Source organism: Neltuma alba, unplaced genomic scaffold (assembly GCF_004799145.2).
Source record: "Neltuma alba isolate B1F8T4 unplaced genomic scaffold, ASM479914v2 tig00012049_pilon, whole genome shotgun sequence".
Taxonomy (NCBI): domain Eukaryota; kingdom Viridiplantae; phylum Streptophyta; class Magnoliopsida; order Fabales; family Fabaceae; genus Neltuma; species Neltuma alba.
The window spans coordinates 16,318-41,688 of record NW_021636614.1 but is presented as its reverse complement, the minus strand read 5'-3'; the positions used below and the strand labels follow the sequence as shown (position 1 = coordinate 41,688).

The 25,371-nt window shown below is 36.7% G+C and overlaps 4 protein-coding genes across 6 annotated transcripts; all 4 read left to right on the top strand.

The window, feature by feature from the left end:
• The first annotated feature begins 984 nt into the window (after positions 1-984).
• LOC114721609 (protein IQ-DOMAIN 1) lies at positions 985-7,019 on the top strand. 2 transcript variants are annotated; one of them, XM_028907471.1, is made up of 5 exons: positions 985-1,436; positions 2,291-2,518; positions 4,292-4,405; positions 5,351-5,831; positions 6,613-7,019. In XM_028907471.1, exons 1-5 carry the CDS (start codon positions 1,146-1,148, stop codon positions 6,765-6,767), a joined length of 1,269 nt encoding a protein of 422 aa, XP_028763304.1. In that variant the 5' UTR covers positions 985-1,145; the 3' UTR covers positions 6,768-7,019. The 2 variants fall into 2 exon arrangements, with proteins under 2 accessions (XP_028763304.1, XP_028763303.1); XM_028907470.1 differs by having other exon boundaries at positions 990-1,436; positions 6,610-7,019.
• A 1,723-nt stretch (positions 7,020-8,742) lies between these two features.
• Positions 8,743-11,228, top strand: LOC114721610 (glycosyltransferase BC10-like). 2 transcript variants are annotated; one of them, XM_028907473.1, is made up of 2 exons: positions 8,743-10,276; positions 11,061-11,228. In XM_028907473.1, exon 1 carries the CDS (start codon positions 9,152-9,154, stop codon positions 10,262-10,264), a length of 1,113 nt encoding a protein of 370 aa, XP_028763306.1. In that variant the 5' UTR covers positions 8,743-9,151; the 3' UTR covers positions 10,265-10,276; positions 11,061-11,228. The 2 variants fall into 2 exon arrangements, with proteins under 2 accessions (XP_028763306.1, XP_028763305.1); XM_028907472.1 differs by having other exon boundaries at positions 8,746-10,276; positions 11,012-11,228.
• Positions 11,229-14,796: 3,568 nt separating this feature from the next.
• Positions 14,797-17,745, top strand: LOC114721612 (uncharacterized). The gene is made up of 3 exons (XM_028907474.1): positions 14,797-15,363; positions 17,054-17,161; positions 17,247-17,745. The coding sequence occupies exons 1-3, from the start codon at positions 15,055-15,057 to the stop codon at positions 17,556-17,558; spliced, it is 729 nt and encodes a 242-aa protein (XP_028763307.1). The 5' UTR covers positions 14,797-15,054; the 3' UTR covers positions 17,559-17,745.
• A 2,774-nt stretch (positions 17,746-20,519) lies between these two features.
• Positions 20,520-24,658, top strand: LOC114721608 (GTPase LSG1-2). The gene is made up of 7 exons (XM_028907469.1): positions 20,520-20,947; positions 21,374-21,475; positions 21,544-21,630; positions 21,793-21,886; positions 22,536-22,592; positions 23,100-23,179; positions 23,277-24,658. Exons 1-7 carry the CDS (start codon positions 20,724-20,726, stop codon positions 24,412-24,414), a joined length of 1,782 nt encoding a protein of 593 aa, XP_028763302.1. The 5' UTR covers positions 20,520-20,723; the 3' UTR covers positions 24,415-24,658.
• Positions 24,659-25,371: the final 713 nt, after the last annotated feature.

Here is a 25,371-nt window from a genome sequence, read left to right as displayed (position 1 = left end):
CTGAGGGTGTTTTAGAAAAAACATATCATATTAATTAATTTAACAAACATCATTAATCTACTCAAGTTCGTTAATTATGTCTTATATTAAGAACCGGAGGAGTATGTCTTATTGTATAAACCGATGGAGAAAGAATGTTCCTTAAATATAAATGCAATTACTTTTTCATTCAGATCTTTCAATTGATTGAAGTCCCATGCACAAAGAGATTTAGAACCAGTATAAAGACCTGAGTCTTTAGTCTATGTGTCCTACGTTAATAAGATAATACATTATCTTCATGATGTAGTTTTGCAGGGCATCCCGTACTCCTTTGCCATGATGCTCCAGTTCTTATTGTTCTTTACTAGTTTGCTCTATCCCCTATTTTCCCTTTTTTCATACTATCTATGAAGCTGTAGCATGGAAATCAGATATACATGTGTAGTAGGTCCTAATCCAAGATTAGTGGCTAACTTATGGGTATCCATCCCAACATACATGGCACTGATGTGTTGCCATTTTAATATTTCATTTATCCTGCTTGTAGCATAACAAACTCCAGAACTGGGAATCAAATAAAGTCCTCTCTGCTAACCTCAACACTAGGAGATAAAAGAAAAAACTGTAATGACCCAATTGTGAGGTTTGGGACTTGATTCCCATATTTGAAGCATGGATTCTAATGTGCGGTGTATACGAACTTTCAGCTCTCTGGCTTTATCTGCTGGCATTTGGGGAATGGCTGTTTAAAGTTCATATAAACATTTTTTCTATTTCATCGTTGGGTTTTGACTCAATTAGGAAGTAATAGTGACAAGTTTTAGATTATGTGTGTTTATACATGCACTATATTCATATGGGACTAAACACCTTGGCAGTTCATCTAGGATTTTCACTATTTACAGACTGGTTGTTAAAAAAGACAACCGATGCCTGGTTCTGCTCAGGAGCAAAGCCATCTTCTCTTTCATCTCTGTGAAATATTTTAGAGAATGCTTTACAATTAAGATCAATTTGAATTGTTTCAAACTTTCTTAGTCTTCATTTCATTGAGTTGTACCTGATTTTGATGTTCTTGTATGAGGTCTTATGGTACTTCGCTTATAGAATTTCCTCCTTCTAGCTTTTGGAGAAACTGAGTATGTCAAAATTTAAAGCACTACATGTTACACGCTGCTAAAAAGAACTTATGCTATTTTGGGTTTCCCAATGATCAGAGGACTGGAAAAATACGGCACCGAAGGAAACGATCCATTGACGTGGACAATGAAAAACTCCAAAATGAGTTTAACCATGACGCTGCTCCTTTTGGGGATGCCAATATCCACTCAGTCACTGATGTCCAAGATTCACCTTCCACTTCACAACAAGTACAGGGTGCCGCATTTGGGCATCAAATTATGAGGGAGGAATGGGCAGCAACACGCATTCAAACAGCATTCCGAGGATTTTTGGTAATTGCTCCATATTGTTTCAAGCTTAATCAATTTGCACAAAAAACATTTGTGAATTATTTTCTTCTACCTGAAAATGATTAGAGGGCGGTATTGATGCGATATTTTAACCTTTCATACAGCTATGAAGTAACTTTGTTTTTATGAGAAACCAATGAAACACGTAGCTTGTTCACATGAGTTCTCAATAAAAGATTGCACCAATCCTGTCGTCTGGTTGAAACAGAATTATGAGAAAGATCTCCCATAGGCAATATTACCCTTGCAGTATGCCTTTCTATGCAGACACACTCTCTTATCCAATTTGATCTCCAATCATCTTTCCTGCTTCATTTTTTTGGGGTTCTTGTCTGAAAGTTTTTCCTCTATTTCATCTTGTTTAACTCTGTGCAAATAGGAACTCAGCGATTGTTTTTAATCTGATTTGATAGCCCTATCTTCTGTTCTCCTTCATGTTTTGATGCCCTTGTCTGCAAAGTTTTCCTCTATGTGGCCTTCTTTAACTGCGTGCCGGTGCAAACTGAGTAATCTAATTTCTTTAGGTGATTGATACAACTAGATAGTAAACTAGGAATAGCTTTTAAATTTAAATCCATAACTAATCTCCAACAGCTATACAATATTTTATTCACTGACAGTATTGTGGTTTGGCTTTAGATTACAAATTGCTTTTATTATTGAAGAATCGTATACTTCAGTACCTGATTAAAGGGGCTTATTATATGGGGATGTTATGTTCTGGAGTCCATTATTGCCTTGGCGTGTTTAGAGGAGTTTTTGAATGTGTGGAGGTCCAGTGAGTATTACTACCGTACTTATTTGACCGTGCTAGAATGTTTTGTTATGCATGTCAGGCCCGAAGAGCACTACGGGCTTTGAAAGGATTGGTACGGCTTCAGGCCCTTGTAAGAGGTCATGCTGTGAGGAAACAAGCTGCCATAACTCTCCGTTGTATGCAAGCTTTGGTGAGAGTCCAGGCACGTGTTCGAGCAAGGCGTGTGCGCATAGCCTTAGAAAGTCAATCAGCACAACAGAAACTTCAGCAACAACTTGCAAATGAAGCTCGTGTTCGAGAAATAGAAGTAAGCAGTATTAGATCATTCCAACAGTAATTCTGTATATGTTGCAGGCCTTTCCTAAAAGTATCTTGCTTCCATTTATATGAGATAGCTTCTTTAGTAATCCACTTGCTAGGGGTTGGGAATGTTTTGAAAAAAGATTATTATTAGATTGGTGACATTGAATTGTGAGACCTATCCTGTTTCATTAAATCACTAGGTTAGTTGATATAATGTGTTACTATGTGTTAGGCTGAGCCCATGATACACAGGCTTTTAGATCTAATTTTTTGTTGAAATATTCTTTTGATTATTGTATTCTAGATTAGCTGAGTCTTCTATCCTGAATTTTTAAACTCTGAATCCTTTTCTTCACTATTGATTCATATGTTGATAATTATCAGAATCCCAGTGTTTGCTCAGGTAGGATACCTGACTGAGATTCGAGTTAACTGCAATTTGACATGTTGAACTCTCAGACACTTGCTCATTAGGAGCACTAGAAGGGAAAACTAGAAAATATTAACCTTGCAAAAGTTAGGAAATTGGCCAGAGATAAATAGTTGAGTCTGGAGAGTTTATTCTAGAAACATTTCAAAGGATGGAAATTGGGAGCTTGGGAGGAAAAGCTTAGATGTTGGAGATATAAGATGATTCTAGTGAGAGCAGAAATTAGACAGAACGAGAATGGATTTTGGACCTGGGAATCTGCTCTTCAAATTAGATACATTCAAAAACAAATATGGAAGCCCATTTTTCTGCTCTTTACTCCTATATGAACCATTGTCAGATTCACTTCCTGACTTGTTCAAAAATGCTATTTGTGGCAGTAAAGCATTCAAAGAGATTTCTTTAGTTTAATTATGGCAGGACAGTCTCTTCTTGCTCTAGCCAAATGTCTTAATGGAAAGATACAACAGCAGCAAGGGCAATCCTCATCTCACTAAGTGACGTTGGGTACATGGATCACAATATCATTAGGCTTTATCAGCTACTAATTTTTTAGATATATAATTCACCATAAAATCCCGTTTCACAACTTCTTTAAGTGCTTTATTTTCGGTCTTCCTCTACATCTTTTCATAGGTTACCAGACCATTTGCTCTACTCTTCTCACTAGCACCTCTAGCGGTTTTCTGAATGCATGTTTAAATCGCCCTGATCAATTTTCTATTTTTTCCTTCCCAACAGATACCGCATCAATTTTTCATTGCATACAATTATTTTGGATCCTTTTTTCCCTTGTATGACCACATAGTCATATTAACATGCTCATGTATACTGCCTCTATTTTTTGTTCTTGTTATCCTTCCAATGTCCAACATTGACTATCATACAGTAGTCCGATAAAACTTTTTTACTTTAAGTTCGATAGTTATTTTGTAGTCACAAATGGCTCGTAGTCTCATAAATGACTTCTAATGCATCCTAATGAAAGATAAAAAAAGGCGGAAAATGTGTAAGAAAAGGGATTCCCCCCCGCCTCTTTTGATGTCTAAAATTAGTAAACTTATACAATTGTTTGTGGCATTTCTATATCTAGCTTCTTAAACAATGTCTATGCACATGATCTTGGAAACTACTATACGTTTGGGTCTAGTTTCATATCAATCCCATTTGTGCTTAGAATGTTCTGTCAAGGTGAAAATGTCTTGGAGAAGCTATATTTATGATATGATTACTCAGTTATTGTTGCAGAATATTATAGTGTAAAATTTTATTGTAGTTTGCTTTTGAAGTGCGTGTTTAATGCTGCCTTGCAATTTAACAATTAAACATCATACGTGTTTGATACAGGAAGGTTGGTGTGACAGTATGGGATCTGTTGAAGAAATTCAAGCCAAATTATTGAAGAGACAGGAGGCTGCAGCTAAACGAGAGAGAGCAATGGCATACGCTCTGGCACATCAGGTAAGTTACTGCTTGTTGTCGAGGCATGCAGGTTGGAAATGTGCATGTGAGAAATTTACCTTGAATCTTTCTGGCATTACATGTGAGAAATTTCTGATATTTGTGATAATGAGTTTCCATTAGATGTGGGAACATTATATTTGTAAAACCCTGGAATGAATTGTCCGTGTACATGCAATCGATTTGGCCTATAATCTTATGTTGGTTGTGGTTTTGTTAGGACCACTTTCAGAGACCTAGGAAGATACATGAAGAGGGAAAATTACTTTTTGTTGGGCAGAAGTTTGACTTGCTAGTTTGAAGAAAGAACTAGAAAGTAGAGTAGCTATAGGATCGCTATAGTCAAAGTCTATGAGTTGGGGGCTGCGAAAGTCATTTTTGGGTCCATAAATTTTCCCTTTTGGTTGAGCAAGGGGGCAGAGAAGAATTTTGACAAGTGTGGCTGAGTTCTTTGGTGGGAGAGAGCCAATCCTCTCGAAAGATTGGTATCCTACTGTGTGTTGTATCTTGTGAGAGTTGTATCTGAGTGTATTGTGTCTTTTGTTTGTCATATATAGTGTCTTTTATGCAGTAAAAGTAATATTAATCTTAAGTATTCCCGTTCTGTGTTGTTTATTTTTGGTTTTTACTCTTGTTTATAAGCTTCTTTAGTAGAGGGCTCTATCAGGTTCCAACTTCCAACGTCTAGTTTATCTTTTTTTCATTTTTGATTTATGTGATATTGACTGTAAAGGGTGCTTATAAAATGGAATTCAATTTTGAAGATCAGTTCCTCAACTATTCAATTACACCCTTTTTTTTTTTGTGGGTGTACAAACGGGGCTGTAAGTCCAAAATACTACAAAGCAACAACACAACCATTCAATTCTATTGATGCCCGGGAGTTGTAATACTTTTTTTTGTTCCTGCCCAAACGTTTGTGAACAAAATCTCTTTTTATTTCAGTGGCAGGCGGCATCAAGACAGCAGGCTGCTTCTTCTGGATTTGAACCAGATAAGAGTGGCTGGGGTTGGAATTGGCTGGAAAGATGGATGGCTGTCCGTCCTTGGGAGAATCGTTTTCTTGACATTAATACAAGGGATGGAGTAATGGTGTGTGAAAATGGAGCAGTGGAGGGTAAAAATGAAATCAGATCTCAATTAAGATCTGCTAGCAAGAAATCGGTTCTGCCAAGTATTAGTCCAAACCTTACCAGTCAGAAAACCGGGCCATCATTATCTGATGGTTGTGACTCTTCACCTAGCAAGTCTGCTGGTTTGCTGGAGGCATCAAAACCGCAGATTAAGACGAAATCTAATGCAAATGTTGCAACTGAAGAAGCCAACTCAAAACCTGGGCTTAGTTCGAGATCTCATAGTAATCCGAAGGAGCGAACCACACAAGCTGATAAACAGGCAAAAAAAAGATTATCTCTGCCTAACAATGGTGAGCCACTCTATCTGCCTTCTTCCTCTACACGTCTCTGATATTCACCTTAATGCTGGTAGCTTAGATGGATGGGTGAACAGCTAAGCGTGCAGGTTGTTCTTTCCCTTTAGGATGACTTCAAGCACCTTTGTTTATATAAATATTTACCTTTCGTAGAATTCGCCTCTTGTTAAAAAATGTTGGCACGTGTGGCACAAGGCCAATTTCACTGTAGCCTCTTTATGCTGAATTCGGGCTTTACTTGGTGTGGTTCTAACCCGGCATCTCCTTAACTAAAGGTTCTTAAATATTACTCATCTGGTCCTTAATATGAGACTTATTTAATTAATTTGATTAAATTAAAAAAGTTAAGTTAGTTAATTATAAGAAATATGAGATGTTTTTCCTAAAACACCATGATCATCTTTCTTAATTATGGTTGAGGGAGTATCCATAAGGGTAATTTAGGAAAAATTGATAAATATGAGAAATAGGTCTTATAGCTAGGATCAAAATCAACTCAATAATTAGGTCCTATATTAAGGACCGGAGGAGTATGACATAATAGACTGATGTTTAACGTTACCACTGATGTTATCCCTTTGCAATTTTGATGTAGAAACTCTGTTAATGTCTTCTGGTAAGAATGATTCTATAAAAAATTAGTTTCCTGATTTCAAGGATGCTTGCGAAGATAAAATAGAAAACATCTAGCAATCAATATGATGAAATTTCCAAGCCTAATTAAAGATTGTGTTTGGTTCGAAAGCGAAACTTATAAATCTGGTTGTCTCAGCAGGGGGAGGCGCCGGAGCTCAAACAGCCAAAAATCCTGCCAGAACTAATGTGAAGGGGGCAATCAGCACTCAAAAAGCTGTTCGTGACAAGCCTAAGCTCAGTGGAAGAGGCGATGTGAATTCAACAAAAACTGTTCCTCAACACGCAGAAATGTAATGCTAGAGAAATACCCCCACCTCTCTCCAACTTAGGCACCTGCCCGTTGTCTGTTTGTACATACTATCCATGCTTTGTGATTATTAGGGCTTGAAATCGGTATGCACAAGATCCTCCATGGAGATGCTGATTTGCTGTGGTAGTGAGCGGGTTGGTTGCTTGGGTTCCAGGATATTGGCTTGGAGGAGTGTTTTCGAAGTTGACAAATGTTTGTTGTAATTATGCATTATTTATTCTTGTCGGTTGTGATAATGCGGTATTTATCCTCAACTGTACAACCTCTGGAGTGCGATTGCGGGGTATCAGTTCTTTGTGTTCTTTTCTAGGAGCATACAGGTGTTTTTTTGTGGATGAAGCTGGAGAAAATGAGGAAAGAGTTAAATAAAACATCATCTATATTGCTTTTAATTTTAATAAAAGTCAGTTTACTAAGTATTCTTCCTATTCTTAATATACCATCTAATTATTGAGTTGATCTTAATCCTAAATATAAGATTTTTTTTTATCATATTTATCAATTTTTTTAAATCATTTCTATTGATACTCTTTTAATCATAATCAAGTAGGAGAAGAAGAGAGGATATTAAGGAAAATAATTATGGTATTTTACAAAAAATGACATTTTTTTATAATTAACTAATTTATATAACTTTTTTAATCTTATTAAATTAATTGAATAAGTCTTAGACCGAAGAGTACATTTTATATAATAGTACAATATAATACGAAATATTTTTGATATTTTATAAAATATATTGATATGTTAATTTTTTTCTTCCTTATAATTTTGTTTTATAATACTCCTCCGGTCCTAATTATAAGACTCAATTGACTTATTTGAGGAGATTAAGGAAGTAAGTTAAGTTGGTTATTTATAATAAATAAGTGTTGTCATTTCTAAAATATCCTTGCTAATTAAGTATATTGGCTAAAACTATCATTATTAAAAGGATTATCTTGGAAAAAAATGCATAAATATAAGAGACAAAATGGATTGAGGTCTTATAATTAGGACCAAATAAAAAGTCAAATAGGGTCTTATAATAAGGATAGGAGGAGTATTATTTTGCATATTTTGAGACCTATCTTACTTCATGAACGGTAACATGCTTCCGCACGATAACATTTGCCAGTTTTATGTAAAAGCACATATTACAAATGTAGTTACTTACTGTACCCCAAAAAAAAAATGTAGTTACTTACAGTTACACTCCCCTGCCGTTTTCAAGACTTCCGCATTTGAGATATTTTATTTTATCCCCACTTGGATCAGGAATGATCCTTTTTGTTTTTGAGTGGGAGAGAGAATCAGGACCAGGAATGATCCGAAATCCCCTTAAAATTTTATGCGTGGTCTTTTGAATTACTATTATTACAATAAAATAGTGAATGTCAAATTTACAGTTCACCCTTTTTTTTTCCCGAGAAAATAACAATAAAGACTTGCTTAAGAGAATTAAATATAAAAAAATCTTTTTAAATTATCAAATTATTCTGAAATTTCAAAGAATTTCATTGTAAGAGATCTATTTGTTTAATTGCCAAATTATTCTGTATTTTAAATATGTATTGGCAACTAAAAGAGTAATTATTAACAACTTAAGTTGTAATAATTAATAATTATCAAGATAGGTATTTACAGCACATTTTTTCAGAGCATCATAAAAATATAATATATAAGTTGTTAATATTTGTCTTGATAATTATTAATTATTATATCCTAAATTATTAATAATTGTATTTTCAGTTATCAATATATAACTTCATTGTAATTTGTCCCATTTTTTTCCCCCTCTTCTGATGTGATGGTTATTATTTTTCCCAATAACCATCCTCCGAGGCTTGGCACGTTTGGCATTCTACTGCCGCCCTAACAGACGCCGTTGCTCGTGTTACGGTAACCTCAGGGAGCTACGCCGTCACATATAACGGCGAACTTCCTTCCCACCTTGCACCAACCGTACTGAGGGATTAGGCGACGCTTTCCCAATCATCGACTCCGCCCTTTCCATGTCTTCGTCTATACTAGTTGAAATGAGACTCCCCGTTGCCTCTCCACCGGCTCTCGTCCTCTTCCCTCATTCGCCTCTTACCAGTACAGTGCTCGCAGACACCCAACATAAGCCCACCGAAGCTCCTTTTCAGTTTTCTCTCACTTTCCCGGGAAAATAAAATTCACATCTTTATGAGCTCTCTCCCACCGAGTTTCTCACAATTCCAGGCCTTTCTGCTGAAATTCAGTTGCGCACTTTCTCCCTGAATTTCCCGCACTTTCTTTCACAATTCCAGACCATGTATCCCACGCTCTATCCCCACGAGTTTCTAAACCCTTTTCATCGATTTCACCTCACTTTCTTTCCCCCCTGAGATTTGCTCCTAGTTCAATGTTCTCGACCCCGTTTGTTCTCTCGTTCTCTCTTCTTTTGTCTCTTCCAATCCTCTTCTTCTTCCTCGCCCCTCACATCCTTCCTCCTCGACACTCCGTCCCCATTTCCCTTGACGACGAGCTTGACGATCTTGCTCTCTTCCATCGCGCTGCTGCACAATCGTCCACGTCGTCCAATCCTAATAACCCCAACCGCCACTTCCATCTTTCGTCATCTAAGAACCCGAAGCTCAAGATCGCTTTCTTATTCCTCACAAATTCTGACCTCCATTTTGCCCCTCTCTGGGATCAATTCTTCAAAGGCAACCCCACCGATTTGTATAACATTTATGTTCACGCAGATCCTGCCGTAAATGTCACGCGCCCCACCAGCGGCGTTTTTAAGGGACGGTTCATCCCGGCCAAGCGGACCTTCCGCGCGTCTCCCACGCTCATCTCTGCCACCCGCCGGTTGCTCGCCACCGCACTCCTAGACGATCCCGCCAATTCCTATTTTACCGTCCTCTCGCAATACTGTGTCCCTCTCCATTCTTTCCGATATGTCTATCATTCCCTTTTTGTGTCCCCAACCTTCGATTTGACCTCTTATGAATATGATCCTGAAGCGGCTCGCTTGGGTGTACGACTGAGGTACAAGAGTTTCATCGAGATTCTCTCCAAGGAGCGTAGCCTTTGGAAACGATACATTGCTAGAGGTCGATTCGCAATGAAGCCCGAGGTGACATTCGAACAATTTCGAGTTGGATCTCAGTTTTTCACGCTCACCCGCCGACACGCATTGTTGGTGATAAAAGATCGGGTCCTCTGGGGAAAATTCAAGTTGCCCTGTTACAGAGACGACGAGTGCTACCCAGAAGAGCATTATTTCCCTACCTTGTTATCAATGGCAGATCCAGATGGTTGCACCAAATACACCCTAACGCGTGTCAATTGGACGGGTACAGTGAATGGGCACCCTTATACGTATCATCCCGCTGAAGTATCGCCGGAGCTGATTCATCAACTCCGGGTGTCGAACCACTCGGAATCTTATTTGTTTGCCCGAAAATTCACCCCTAATTGCTTGGAAAAGTTGATGGGCATTGCTAAATCGGTCATATTCAAGGACTGAAATCTGAACAGGGTATGTTGAGTTCCTGTTTCTGTTTTCTTTTGTTGGGGGCGTTGTTAAGTTTGAGTTGATTAAAGGATAAACAATATGGATTTGCCAAAACCTAATAGATGCCTACCAAATTGTTTACTTGAACATTTGCATACTCTGTCATGTGCATCAGTCCATATCTTCTCGTATCATTATGCATGCTTCTCAGGTTGGGAGTTACTCTTTACTTCTATATAAGCCAATGTCAGATTCACTTTTATGACGGATGCGCCTGGCATTAGATATTAGATCTCAGGTTTGATGCTTTTACTTTATCCTGTTATCCACTAACATTGGCTGGCCTGGCATTCTTGGTTCAATTTCTCTTCGTTCTCTCTGCTAAAGATGCGCCTGAGATTAGTTCCGGAGTCAAAGAAAGATCCTACTTTATATTGTGACTTGTGAGTGGCTCGTTCTTCTGAAGAATAGATTATTTTTAGGGATTAGGGGCATGTTTTTGAGATGAAGCGAAGTGTTCTCTCCTTTTTGCTTATAGATTGTGTCGTTGCTTTTGGCACTTATGCCTGCTTGGTTTATGACGAGAGTAAAACGTTTGATGCCATCTTACTTAAATGCTGGCGGTTAAAATAAGTGTGCTTGTAGTTACTTTTCTTGTTTTCTTTAGGGGTGTTTTTCTGCCCTATCTCCTAGAATTTCACACACGCTCCACTTGAGCTAGCGGTGCTAACCAATTCATTTCTAATTTTATTCTTGCAGGCGAAAAGGGTTAAGAATTCTCTAATGATATTGGAATTTTTTGCCGTTGGAATAGTTTGAGGGGGAGCTATATGGTTTGAAGAGGCATGAACAGCTCACAACCCATACCACTTAAGATCTCCGACGCAAAGAGCCGAGACAAAGTAATACTGATTCAGGAAAGGAATCAGAAAAGCAGGTGGATGTTGGACACCAACGCGAGCTAAAACCTAAAAGGAAAAGGTATCTTGTTGGTGTAAAATAGACGGTAATGCTCAATTAGTTGCCAACTTGCTATGAAAGATTACGTTCGTCATTTTTTTTCCCCCCTTTTGTGGGATGTTTCTGTACATAGAGTTGTGGACAACATTGATCAAAGATCTACAGTGTACTTTAGGATGAAACGAATCCTGTTGCCTAAACTTGAGGGAACGGACGCTGCAAGTAGTTTTTTTTAAGGGAAAAAAAAAATGCTTCTGGCCAATTGCTTATTCCTTCTAATTTATTTACCTTTATTTCCACTCTTCAAAGAAATTCAATGTAGATCCAAGAGACACGTAGAAATGATGAAAGTAGATTTTATTATGATGTTTATTTGAGCTATTTATGAGATAATGTAATTATGCTGAAAGCAGATTTTTTTTTTTAACACCATGTTTACTTGATGTGTTTATGTATCTGTATGAGTTTCGTCGCTCCCTCCCTGCCCCCTCTTTCACTTGTTTTCTTTTTTGTTCATTGGGAAACTGCTTTTAACAATATTTTAGTCCCTTTTCTCCTGTGAGAAAGGATCAGAGATTTTAGTTTGATGTGGCTTAGAGGTTGAAGCCTGGGAATTACGGCCAAAATCACCGACAAAAAATACAAAATCATAGAAACGAGGCCAGTTGAGGCCATGAGCCTGTAGAACCCATGGCCACGGCCGTGGGTGTGTCACTGTTGATACTCAATAGTTACAGTAAGGTTCATGAAACTAAGTAACTAATGTCCATTGAAAAATATGATAAATTTCGTAAATCCCAAAACTCTGGGGGGGCGGGGCCAAGAGATTCCTTTTTTTTAAAAGAGCAATTGGTCCGACTGAGATGTGATGGCGATTTTTTTGTTTGGGGGGGGGGGGGTGCGCGGCCAGCTGGAGTCTGCTTAGCGAGAGGCTTCCTGGAAGTATTCAAAGCGCTTCCGCTTCTTCAGTCTCAATTCCATCCTACCAAACGGGTGATTACTAGAGAGACGGTGATATGGTCCCCTCGAGTGGCGCGTTTATTGCTTTGCTGGCTTTAATGGGAATGGTGTGCCATTTGTATATACCGACAATAACTCATCCCTCCAGCACATTCGTCGCAACCCATCTTCCGTCTTCCCCCCGGATGAGGAGATGCGCCCTTTTCCTAATGGCGATTGTCAAGGCTAGCAGTTCCAAAGCTCACATTCTTGATTTTGGACCAAAGATTATAATTATGTTTGTGGTGGATGCTTTCTGATCTAGTCTAAGTTGCAGGTGATGGTGGGACAAGGATGTTTATTATTTTGTATTATTACTCACCTAAACGAGGTTATGTGAGTCAATTTGTCGCAGTGACGCCGCGGGGATAGGAAAAGGGTTTGCGTTAGGTAATTAAGTTGTTAACTTGCCGCCATATTTGGGCGAGTCCCAACTAATCAAAATGGACATTTTGTTCTCAAGTTATTGGATCTGCCGTGAAAGTCTTACACATGGCCACCTAATGATGAAGGCCTCAACTTTGTTCGATTGCCAATCACATGGCCGTTACCGTCTGATAGTACTAGATTTATTTTTTTAATTAAAATGTGGGACAACATCAAAGAAAGATGGATGTCGTGGTGCCGCGTCGTCTCTCTTTTGAATGAAATGTTTCAACAAAGCCACCTCTCTTTTGATATTTTTCACAAATAATTAACTTAATTTTTTTAATATTTATAAATTGATGATATGACTGTTATATTTAGAATTGGAGAAATACTACCTCCGGTCTTAATTATAAGGCCTTATTTTTAATCCACAGAGAAGGTCTTATTTAGTATTTTGATGTTATCATTTACTTGGGTTGAAAGAAAGGTGTTGCTGATTCGGATTTAGATTTGGGTGTTGTTGGCCTTCACCTTCCCGGAAATACAAGCAAAGCATTATGGTGATTGACACAATCAGTGGGTGATTATTAATCTTTTTAATTTCCTTTTCTTTTTCTTTTTTCTAGTTATCTGTCCCGAAATAATAGTCTGATCTTATCACCACGGTGGCTTTAAACGAATCGTTCAGTGGAAAGGTGTGTGGTTGCCCTTGGGCCCAACAACAAAAGGCTATGCCTCTTTTGCTTTTAGGCCTCTGCGGAACGGGTTGGCCTGAAAAGTTCCTTGTTGTCAAGTTTGAGTAAGGATGTACCAAGAAAAAAGTTTGATTAAGGAAAAATAAAAAATTATGAATTATAAGTACAGATACCGGCACCATTACCGTCAATGTAAAAGTCAGTGGAAGGAGGTCCATCCTTATCGGCTCGGTTTAAACAAAAAAATTGAGATATTTGCTTTTTTGGGGGGGATTTTTATGGCTTTTTTTTGTTGGGGATATTGATTGATTATTATATCTGTTGATCCATAAAACTGGCCAAATAAAAAAAAATAGAAACAGAATACTCGGATGAAAAAGTCCATCATAATTGCATATTTCTAAATTTTTTAAATTCATTTAAATGTTAAAATATAGAACTTCTAGCTGTAGTATAACTCCATCGTGGATATGTGTCTATTGTTTCTTTTATTTATTCATGCTTATTGTATCATTATGATTGATGTGAGGGACAAAAAAAAAAAACGAAATACACAGGGGAAGGCATCTAGTTTTATTTACCTTAAAGAGCTAATATTGCAAAATCAAAGAAACTCTTGCTATTCTTGGATGCTCTGTGACTTGTTTGTTTGCATGAATAAAAGGGAAAATGTTATTTTTCCTGTAATATATTTTCAGTATTTTTATAATAATTTTTTGATCTAAATATAAGAACTAATTAGAAAGTTGATTTTAGTCATAAACATGAATTTTTTTGTTCAAGAAGAGTTCGAAATTTTTCATTTTCTATGTTTTATATTCAGACTCCATTCCCCCCCCCCCCCCTCCCTCCGTGGAAAAGGCGGGGTCATCTAAGAATGTCACCTGAAGGAACAAAGCAGCTAAATAAAGCTAAATGAGATAAGGTGATGGGATTGTTTAGCTGTGTATCTCGATCACTGTCATTACTGTATTTAATGATACAACGACTTTTCTCCTTATTTTGACTTAATCCCCACATTAAACATGAATTAATCATTTAGCATATTATATGTAGCCATTCTAAATAATTAAAAAGCAGCTGTAACATTAATTATCAATCGTCATATATCAAGTTAACCTTGTATTCTGAGCTAAATCAAATTAGTAGAAGATGACTAATTAATATTAGATTCAAATAAGTACTTATTCCTTTTCCTTTTTTTTTAGTCAACCAGGCAGAATGAATTTATTAATAGTAAAAAGTTTACAAGCAACAATAATAAGTACTCATTCCTTTTCGAATATGAGGCATGCTTTATGGAATATACAAGCCACCTGATTCGAACAGCAATTAATAACTTTTTACTGAGTAATACAATTTCCCTGTATCGAAAAAAAATTAATGACTTTTTACTTAAAATGAAGCATATCAAAACTGGGGGGGAAAAAGCAAATAGTTAGTGATGGGTGGTATAAATTTCTTGAAAAAAAGGATTAACTATTTCCGCTTCTTATTTTCCTCGGATATGCAGTTATTTTTCTTCCCCTCTTCCTTCCGTTTCCAAATTCCAAAGACGGAAAAAGGAGACCCAAGTTCCTAAGCGAGAAACTAGTAGGATAAAGTTGACAGTAACACTACCCTTCGCCGGTTGTCACCGACCTATCACTCCTCTGCAATCTCTCTGTTTTTTCTCTTTTTTGTTTTTTTGCCAGCACTCCTCTGCAACCTCCACCTTGCAGAAAAGAAGCCTTAAAGAATACAAAGCTATCATTAACGTAGATTCCAATCGGGTCTACTATGGTTGCAAAAATGGCGGCATTGGTGATGCTCATCCTGACGCTGCTGGTAGTTTGTCTCGACGCTCAGAACACCAACAGGGTCTACCACCCATGCGTTGATACCAAGATTCAGAGATCTGATGGCTTCACTTTTGGCATTGCTTTCAGTTCCAGGGATTCGTTCTTCTACGACAAGTCCCACCAGCTCTCTCCATGTGACAGCCGTCTCGGTCTGGCTTCGTCGTCGAAGAACTCGCAGCTCGCATTGTTCCGCCCGAAAGTCGATGAGATCTCCCTCCTCTCTATCAACACCTCTAATTTCTTCCCGGTACGCGTGCATTTCACTTTCCCTTCTTTTGTTCCCAGTATTGGATGCAGTTCCTTTCTAATTTCTGCTCTTAGATCTTACTTTTGCATTCGATTTCATCTTGTTTCTGAAGCTGGAATTCAGAGAATGAATGTGATGGTTACTACTATTTATTGGTTTAAATATTGTTATTGTAAATTGGATGGCAACCCAGGGTTACTGTAATCCGGATAGATGCCTTAGCTATTGTTTGCCATTTGCTGCTTCCCTCTTTGCTGTAATTAATTTATAAGAGCACTTAAATTCTGCTTTGACTCGAATCTGTTTGAAGATGTTTCCCAAAAGCATTTTAACTTTTTAATGACTTTTACTAACAGATAAGGATGAAGCAGGATAAAACAATATTTCATTTTTAAAAAAACAACAAATCAATTTATAAGTATAGTTGTGTGCTGAAAGAGAGAAGAGAGATCATTGTTATAAGTTCTGATCTGCACTTGTCACTTCATTTGTTTTCTACCATTAGTGTTGCCTTGTTCTTGATGGCAACAAACGTTGTTGGACTTCACATTGAAACTGGTCGTTTTTTTTTTTTTTTTTCTCGTTGACTTCTGTTCATTGATATTGCCACTGAAGTCGCCTGCACACTCTTGATTGTTAAAATTATCTATTTTTCTCCTGCTTCTACTGCTAATGCTATTTCTGTCACGTCAAACCATATGCCTGATTGTGAATGTCAGTATGTATTATATTATTATTTTATTGTAGAATATTATTCAATCTCGACAAACCTAGTTGCATTACTATGTCTCCTTTTCACTTATATTTCTTCACGAAGAACCTGGATTATAAGCACAAATTATCCACGGTACTGAACATATTATTTTGAATTGCCGAAGGAAACATAGTAAAGTTAAGAAATAAGAATCATTATTCCTTAGTAGGAAAGCAACTGTACCGAATGAAATTTTTCTATGCGTAATGTATCATTAGGTTAATTTGTGTGTACATAAGAAGACTCTAATTGATGTTCAAATTAGTAAGATGAGTGGCAAAAAAATCTATTTCCACATGATGATAAAACGGATTCTTGCAGGCGACTGAATCTTAGGGGGGCTTTGTAGACTTAGTTTGACATATGATTTGTCTGTCTATTACTCCCTTTGGCTCTATTGATAAGACACTTGGAGGAGGTGTCTTGTGGTCCTTTACATAAGGCACCACATTGATTATCTATTACCAATTTTCCCTTTTACCCTTATTTAATGTTGATGTGGGAAAGTAAAAGACCTTTTTAAATTAATGAGTTTAAAGGTTTTTCTTGATTCCAGTGAAAAATATTCATAGTGAGTCATAAACAAGATAGATGGGAGCATATTATACATGAACAAAACTGTCAATGTCTTCGTTTTCAAGAAAAATCCGCTTAAGTGTTTCAGCCACTGGACTTTTGAGAAGCCACAGTACTTCAGAACAACTTGGTGGTTTGAGATTCTGAGGACAGGGCCACTCAGACAGCACGAATGTTTTGATATACAATCGTTGTTCTGAAAAGATATACTAATACTAGCATGTCTGCAAACTGCTTGTGTAGATGAGAATCTTATGTTCTTCTGAAAAGAAAAACTAGAGAAGCTAAAAACAAAGTTTGCATCCGAGGAACTTCTTCATTATTACTGAATTGGATTCTTTTTCGTTTCATGATACATAGGATTCTTATGGTGGGTATATGGTGGCATTTGCTGGACGGAAATATGCTGCAAGGTCTCTACCTGCGTTTGTTGCAAACAGCACATACATTGTGACAAGTTCTACACTGGTAAGAATGTTAAATCATGGACATGACAATTTGATATTTTGGCTTTTTCGTAACCTGTTTGATCATCTTGGATTTGTCAAATTAGGTGCTCGAGTTTAAGAAGGGTAGGCTACAGAATTTGTACTGGAAGAGAGACGGATGTGCTTCATGCAAAGGAAAATCTAACTTTGTTTGCCTCAATAAACAAGACTGCGCAATTAGAACATCATCTTGTAAGAATCGGGGAGGTTCAGTGGATTGTAGTCTTGGGATCCAGCTAGCGTTTTCTGGCACAGACAAGCATCTCACAGTGCTTAATTCATGGTACGAAGTCGAAAACATGCGCCAATATTCACTTTATGGATTGTATTCAAATCTGAGGGGCTCCCTGACCAGCCAGTACAACAAATTCTTTTAGCCAGAAATTTTCAATTTTTCCCTGGAGTTTGCTTGTTTGAGACGGTCTTGTAATTTCTCGGTGCTGCTATTTGTGTTTATTATTGCTGATTCTTGACATATTTGTTCTTATTTTGCGATTTATAACGATGCCTTCAGATTTTATTTGTTTTTTTATGCCTAAGGAATGTATTGACTCTAAATGGTTACGTGTGTATCTCTCGTTTGGCCAAAGGGAAAAAACTGTTTTCCCTCGAGAGTATTCGTTCATCGGAGCCTCTTGTTCTTGGCGTTGCATTTCTTCAAGCCTCAGCAGCTCTTTGCAGTTCTGGGAACTGCTCTTAAATTCAAAACCTTAATTCCTTAGACGTGCTGGGGGAGGGAGAGAAAAAAACCCCGGGGCCCGGGGGTCCCAAAACGAAAGACGTGATTTGAAGAATCATATTACAGACACTAGATATTAGGTGGTTAATTTAAGTAGCTTAAAAAATTTATTAAATTAATTATTTGTAATGAATAGGTATTGTTTTTTCTAAAATACTCTTACCAATAAAGTGTATTAGCTTTCACATTTGATAAAAATTTTAACATATACAATAACTATAAGGATTATTTTAGAAAAAAATGAATAACTACTATCTTTGGTCTTTAATATAAAGTTGATTTGACTTTTATTGTAGTCTTAAATATAAGATTTTTATCTACTTTGTTTTTCATATTTATTTATTTTTTAAAAAAATAGTTCTTGCGATAATGATAGTTCTTATCAATATACTTAATCCATAAGGGCATTTTAGGAAAGACAACACTTATTTATTATAAATAACCAACTTAACTGGTTTTCTTAATCTACTCAAATGAATCAACTAGTTTTTATATTAAGGATCGGAAGTAATATGAGAGATAAAATAGATTAGGGTTTTATATTTAGGATTAAATTAAAAGTGGCTAATTTGAATAGATTAAGAAAATTAGTTAAATTAATTATTTATACTCCTCCGGTCCTTATTATAAGACCCAATTTGACTTTTTATTTGGTCCTAATTATAAGACCAAATCCATTTTGTCTCTTATATTTATGCATTTTTTTCCAACATAATCCTTCTAATAATGATAGTTTTAGCCAATATACTTAATTAGTAAGGATATTTTAGGAATGACAACACTTATTTATTATAAATAACCAACTTAACTTACTTCCTTAATCTCCTCAAATAAGTCAATTGGGTCTTATAATTAGGACCGGATGAGTAATATATATGTGTTGTCTTTTTCAAAATACCCTTCCTAATTATATGTATTAGCTAAAACCGTCATTTAATGAAAATTTTAACATGTGCAATTACTACAACGATTATCTTGAAAAAAATGGATAAATATAAAAGACAAAGTGCATTAAAATTTTATATTTGAGATCAAATTAGTTCTTATACGAAGAATCCAAGGAGGTAATAGGTTGCAAAAAGATCTACATTAGTTCAATGATTCATATATATACTATTACAAAACTCAAGGTTCTTTAATTATGTACTCTTTTGGTACTATTTATAAGGTAGAAAGAGAAAACATTTGTCCTATTTATAGAAAGGGAAAACATTTCTTAGTTCTATTTATAGGGCATTGAGAGAATTTTTTATATAGATGTAAATTTTACTCTTTATTATTATTATATTGATTTTGTTTAGATGAGGTATGATGTATATTAAATAGGGATAAAGTTGAAAAGTTGATGAATTTTAAATGAGAGATATAATAATTATAAGAAATCTGATGTTAATGTTGTCCTCGTTCATTAATACATGAACTAGGAGTAATAATTGTTTCCATGTCCCTCTTTTTTATCATTCTTTGGAGGCAACCTAGCTCTTTTCGTTTCTCACGGCGCTGTGCGAATGCCGTTTCAAGCTAGAGGTGTCAAAATCAATTTAGATTAGCCAGTTTAATTTACCCATTCAAGAGAGGGGGGGGGTTTGAGATTTTATTTAAGAGTTATCTGGTACAATAAAATGAATCATGCTGCATAAGTTAAACAAATCAAACCACAAGTTCTGTGGCTTCACTTGTTTAATCCACCATATTCATAAATCATATTACTGGTCCTTAATATAAATATAAAATTTAATTGATTAATTTGGAGAGATTAAAAAACTCAATAAATTATTTAATTATAATATATATTATGATCTCTTTAAAATATTATGTGTATCACTAGATTATGTACTACTGGTTCTAATTATAAGACTAATTGACTAATTTGAAGATTAAACAAAGAAGCTAAGTTAATTATTTATAATAAATAGATGTTGTCTTTTGTAAAATATTCTTATTGATCAAGTGTATTGGCAAGAATTAGCATTGTTAGAAAGACTACTTTGGAAAAAATACACAAATATTGGAGATAAAGTGGATTAAGGTTTTATAGTTAGGACCAAAATAAAAATTAAACGAGATCTTATATTAAAGACCGGAGGTAGTATTATCAATTTATAAGTCAAGTAAATTAATTTGAAAAAAATAATAAATTTAAATACTATCAAATAATGTATTTAATTTTTTAGTTTTTTAAAAATAATTAATTAAATTTATATTAAGAATAAAAGTTAGTATAATGTTGTCCACGTTATAGTGTACAAGAGTTAGTTTTGTTTACAATCTTCTCTAATAAATATCACTCCCCTATTAACACGAGTTGATCCAGTTGGTAAGAAGTCAGTTCATAACTTATAAGATTGTAAGTTCAAATCCTATTACTGATGTTAAGGACCTTATTAGTAAGCAATTTGTAAAGACTTTGTTGGTGGGCGATCTGTTTAAACCTTTTGTGTATATAAAAAAAAAATGTGTGTGTATATAAATATATTTATATGTTCCCCCCGCTACCCCTCATTCGTGCTTTAATTTTCCCTCTTTTTCAAGGTGACATTTTGCGCTTTTTATGGTCTCTTAAAGCCGCGCCCCCGGGACGCTTGGGCAAAAAACCCCACCTGACCAGGGAAAAAACAGATGGATTTTTTTTTTGGGGTGAAAATATAGATATTGAAAAACGGTGCCCCTCGATCCTCGTCCGGAGAATAGAAGTGTAGAACGGAGAAGAAAAGCTTTCGAGACGACAGGGAGGATTTTAGGGTTTTGGACAATAGTTTCGTGCTGACACTTGTTTGGGGCTTTCCTTCCGATTCTAACTACAATGGGAAAGAATCAGAAGTCGGACCTGGGGAGGGCTCTGGTTAAGCAGCGCAACCAGATGATCCAGCAGAGTAAGGAAAAGGGTCGGTTCTACAAGAATCAGCAAAAGAAGGTTTTAGAATCGGTCACAGAGGTCACCGACATTGATGCCATCATTGAACAAGCAGACGAGGCCGAGCGTCTCTTCGTCGCCAACCACCCCACCCCTGACCTCCCCATTAGTCTGTGAGTTATTTTCCATCGAATTTGCGGCAAGAAGAGCTTGTAATTTCCTCTTATTCCTTTTTCTTTCCTACTTAGATTGCAATTTTATCTCGATATCTAAGCTGGGTATTTTAACGGTTAAGCTCGAAATTTCCCTGAAAGGTAATGTATTTGCCTTTTTTTTTTTTTTGGTGACAATGAATTTACCTTTTCGAGGTTGAGCGGTGCTGCGAAGGCCTTGTTCGGCTTTTGGTTAAAATAAAGAAAAGAAAAATCACGCTGCCTTTGGCATCTCGTATTATTTTTCGATCCTAGCTCCGGAATTTGAAAGCTACAGTGTCTATTCTGTTTAGTGAGCATGTACTACTAAGGGGGACATATCTCCTATTAAATTGTAGTGCTTATACTGAATATTGAATATTAAGCGATTTTATTGCATGGGAGAAGGGATGCAAGCTCTAGCACTAGTGAAATGACTCCTGAAGAGAGGAGAGATCTTCAGAAGAGAGAGGAGGCTCTCCATGCTGGCAGTCTTCGAGTTCCACGCCGGTATTTCTTTTAACCAAATTATTTCTGCAACTCTCCTTTGTTTGTTCTGACTCTTTGTTCTCCTTTAGGCCGCCATGGAGTGCGAACATGTCCGTGGAGGAGCTTGATGCCAATGAAAGACAAGCTTTCTTGACCTGGCGTCGCAGTCTAGCAAGGTTGAGTTCTTGTGGTTACCTGGTTGATAAATCATCTTAGCTAATTTGAATCGTAATGAATTCATGCTACAGATGACTGATTTATCAGAACTCAGAAGAATAAAATACTAGGACAGTTTTTTATATAGTTTCATTTACGTGTGTTTAATCATTATGTTTCAGACTTGAGGAAAATGAGAAGCTTGTCCTTACACCCTTTGAGAAGAATCTTGATATTTGGAGACAGCTTTGGCGAGTTGTTGAGCGTAGTGATTTGGTAAGTCGATACCCTGCATCTCAATGACTTTATTTGGGATAAGGCTGAAAATTCTTTTCTTTTTTCAATTGAGATTGGAGTGCTCGTTCTGATGAGAAGTAGTTGAAAAATGGTCAATAATGATCTCCAGAAAAAAAACATTCTTAGCCCTAAAGGAAAACTATTCTTGTTATTTATGAGTCTGTGGATAGTCATAGGTTACTTATTAATTTCTCTGAAGCGAATAAGCTATTATTCTATTATGATCTTACTTTATTGCTGGTTCTGTAGCTGTGCTTACTCCTGCCATAGGGAGGATGCATGTTTTGATGTTAGAGGTAGAAAATATTAGCATCCTATAATTGCATTTGCTTTTCGCTTCCAATGTACCTTCTCCATGTGACTTCCATATTGAATGGTTGTTATGTACTGGCAAGTTAAAGGCAAGATCCTCTTTATGAAGTCTTAAGTGTCTGTTCCTTTTTGACATTTACAGTTGATATTAATAGACTTAATAAGATCATTTTTAATTGGTTATTGCCATCTACCCAGATGTTGACTTCTGTCTACCTATGTTTTCAAGACCATGTAATTCTTTTGAAAGCCAATTTATTGTACTATTATTGAGTATGTAAATCTCATGTATATATGTGTCTGTGTTTTTGGCCAGCTTGTGATGGTTGTTGATTCGCGAGATCCGCTTTTTTACCGTTGTCCTGATCTTGAGGTAAGGAGACTATTTTCTTGATTGATGAAGTTTGGATTGTGTACTCAAACTAAGCTGACAAATCTCGAGAATTGAGATCTTCCTCGTCCCTGGCAGATCCATAACAATTGATGTGTTTTAAAGTGATACACACGTTAGTTAATGGAGTATAATGATGTTTGGGGTTGCATGATACTTTAACTGGTTTTACTTGATGGAAGTTAATATCTGCACCACCCCTTAAAGCTCATCATCAAATCATGTTTATAAAAGCCACAAATTATTGCTTGTTAATTTTTTGTGGGCTTCTTTGGCCACTACTTGAAAGTCACAGGTGCTACTTAAAAAACCTTCAACGTTACTCAAACTATAAGCGTTATCTTTTACTACTTCAACTCTTACCATTTAGCCTTTTTTTAAGGAAATATCTAACCTTAAATTCCCGTGGCAAATCTCATATCATCATGTTTAAAAGAAATCCATGAGAGCTACTCAATTTATTTTGGCATTAATTCTGCTCTGGCTCAGGCATATGCGAGAGAGGTTGACGAGCATAAACGGACATTGCTGCTGGTTAACAAGGCAGATCTTTTGTCCACTCCTATTAGGTTCTGATCTCCCCTTTGAAGTTAATGTGTGAACTCACTCTTTAGTTTTCTGTCCTGCTAAGGTTCTTATACCTCTTTTTTTTTTTCCCCCCTGCAGAGAGAAATGGGCAGAGTACTTCCGGGCTCACGATATTCTCTTCATCTTCTGGTCAGCTAAAGCTGCTTCTGCAGCTCTGGAAGGCAAAAAGCTTCATTCATCATCGGATGCTGATAATTTGAAGAAGTGCAGTAACCCAGATACAAAAATATATGGCAGAGACGAACTCCTGGCTCAGTTACAGTCAGAAGCAGAAGAGATTGTGGAGAGGAGGAGAAAATCAAGCTCCTCTGACACAGGGCCTTCTGATATTCAATCTTGTAGTGAAAATGCTTCTGGTAGTGTGTCATCAAGTAATGTAGTTGTGGGATTTGTTGGTTATCCTAATGTGGGTAAAAGTTCAACTATCAATGCTTTGGTAGGCCAAAAACGGACAGGTGTTACCTCCACTCCAGGGAAGACAAAACACTTCCAAACGTTAATAATTTCTGATAGGCTAACCCTTTGTGACTGTCCTGGGTTAGTTTTTCCGTCTTTTTCAAGCTCGAGGCATGAGATGATTGCTTGTGGGGTGCTTCCCATTGATAGGATTAGTGAACACAGGGAGGCTGTCCAGGTTGTGGCCGATAAAGTCCCAAGACATGTCATCGAGGAAGTTTATAAGATCACCCTTCCAAAGCCTAAGCCATATGAACCCCAATCCAGGTCTCCTCTAGCGTCTGAAATTCTGAGAACTTATTGTGCTTCTCGCGGCTATGTTGCTTCTAGTGGGCTACCCGATGAAACTAGAGCTGCCCGTCAGATACTGAAAGATTACATTGATGGAAAGTTGCCTCATTATGAATTGCCTCCTGGAATGTTGAATGAGGAACAAACTGTGGCCAAACCCGGAGGACTTGACTCAGTTAACTTAAACAAGTCAGATTCTTCTCATATTGAAGATTCTTCGGATGTCAACAGCGAAGCTGCACCTAATCTTGAGCACGTATTGGATGATCTCGGTTCATTTGACATGGCTAATGACATTGCTCCAAAGAAAGCTACTGTCAAGAAGTCTAATGCTTCTCACAAACATCATAAGAAGCCTCAGAGGAAAAAAGATCGTTCATGGAGAGTAGGAAATGATGATGATGAGGATGGGATGCCAGTTGGCAGATTCTTTCAGAAACCAGTAAACACAGGTGCAATGAAAGTCTGATAAAGGTCATATCCGCTGGCAGTAGCCCAACTGCTCATCTATTTTCCCCGGTGATGGGTAGTCAAGGTTGGGGCGTGGGGTGAAGTTAATGGCGTTTGTTTACGAGTCATTGCATATACAGCCACTGAAGCAAGAATATGTTGTATTGGAGCAATAAGTCAGATGGAAATTTAAATAACTGTTAGGGTCGGAATGCATGAGCTTGATAGGAGCATGTTATATCTCTCTTTTTTATTATTTTAAATTTTTAATTTAGGTAATGGTTTGGGTGCATTACAAATGGTCAACTGTCAAGTTGAGGATAAGGTTTCTCTTGGGTATATGGATAGATGACATTGAAAAATGCTTGAAAGATGTAATGTATTTGAATAATTGGAGAAACTGTTTTATTTAGGTGATTGTATTCAATTACTACCTAATATAATATCTAGTTCTAGTTTGTAGTGATGTTATATTTAAAATCGGACAGGTAGTATTTGATTACTTACATTTGAAAATTCCAACTGTCAAAATTACAACAATATAAATTCCGCTTCCATATCATCTTCCTTGAAGTATTTTTTGGTTCCAGGTCATTCGGACTTGACTCTGGCTCCAGAATGCTGAAGGTAGAGATCGAAGAAAGGTTCTGAGTCCTAAAACCTTAAAACCCGGGGGGAGGAATATCATTAAACTGCTCATACCTTGGCTGGATTAGTCGGTTGTTTGGACCAAAAAAAGCTGGGCCACAAAGAAGCGCAGCATCTAAGTTGCACCGGCTACTAGTAACCCAGGGGATGTTTAGGTAGAAATAAAATTATGGTTTTAAAGAGGGGTTTGTCTTGATTTAGGGAAAAGTATTCTTAAAAAGCATTTTTTCACTAATCCAAACACTCGCTTAATTCAAAAAACAAAACAAAAAAAAGAAGAAGAAAAGAATATCACTAAACTACTCGCAAGACTCTCTAAATTACGTGG

Coding starts and splice junctions, on each gene's coding strand:
- LOC114721609 (XM_028907470.1), top strand. CDS start 1,146: ATGTTACACGCTGCTAAAAAGAACTTATGCTATTTTGGGTTTCCCAAT. Junction 1,437..2,290: donor CAGCATTCCGAGGATTTTTG/GTAATTGCTCCA, acceptor TATGCATGTCAG/GCCCGAAGAGCACTACGGGC. Junction 4,406..5,350: donor CATACGCTCTGGCACATCAG/GTAAGTTACTGC, acceptor TTTTTATTTCAG/TGGCAGGCGGCATCAAGACA.
- LOC114721610 (XM_028907473.1), top strand. CDS start 9,152: ATGTTCTCGACCCCGTTTGTTCTCTCGTTCTCTCTTCTTTTGTCTCTT.
- LOC114721612 (XM_028907474.1), top strand. CDS start 15,055: ATGGTTGCAAAAATGGCGGCATTGGTGATGCTCATCCTGACGCTGCTG. Junction 15,364..17,053: donor ACACCTCTAATTTCTTCCCG/GTACGCGTGCAT, acceptor CATGATACATAG/GATTCTTATGGTGGGTATAT. Junction 17,162..17,246: donor TTGTGACAAGTTCTACACTG/GTAAGAATGTTA, acceptor TTGTCAAATTAG/GTGCTCGAGTTTAAGAAGGG.
- LOC114721608 (XM_028907469.1), top strand. CDS start 20,724: ATGGGAAAGAATCAGAAGTCGGACCTGGGGAGGGCTCTGGTTAAGCAG. Junction 22,593..23,099: donor ACCGTTGTCCTGATCTTGAG/GTAAGGAGACTA, acceptor GCTCTGGCTCAG/GCATATGCGAGAGAGGTTGA. Junction 23,180..23,276: donor CTTTTGTCCACTCCTATTAG/GTTCTGATCTCC, acceptor TCCCCCCTGCAG/AGAGAAATGGGCAGAGTACT.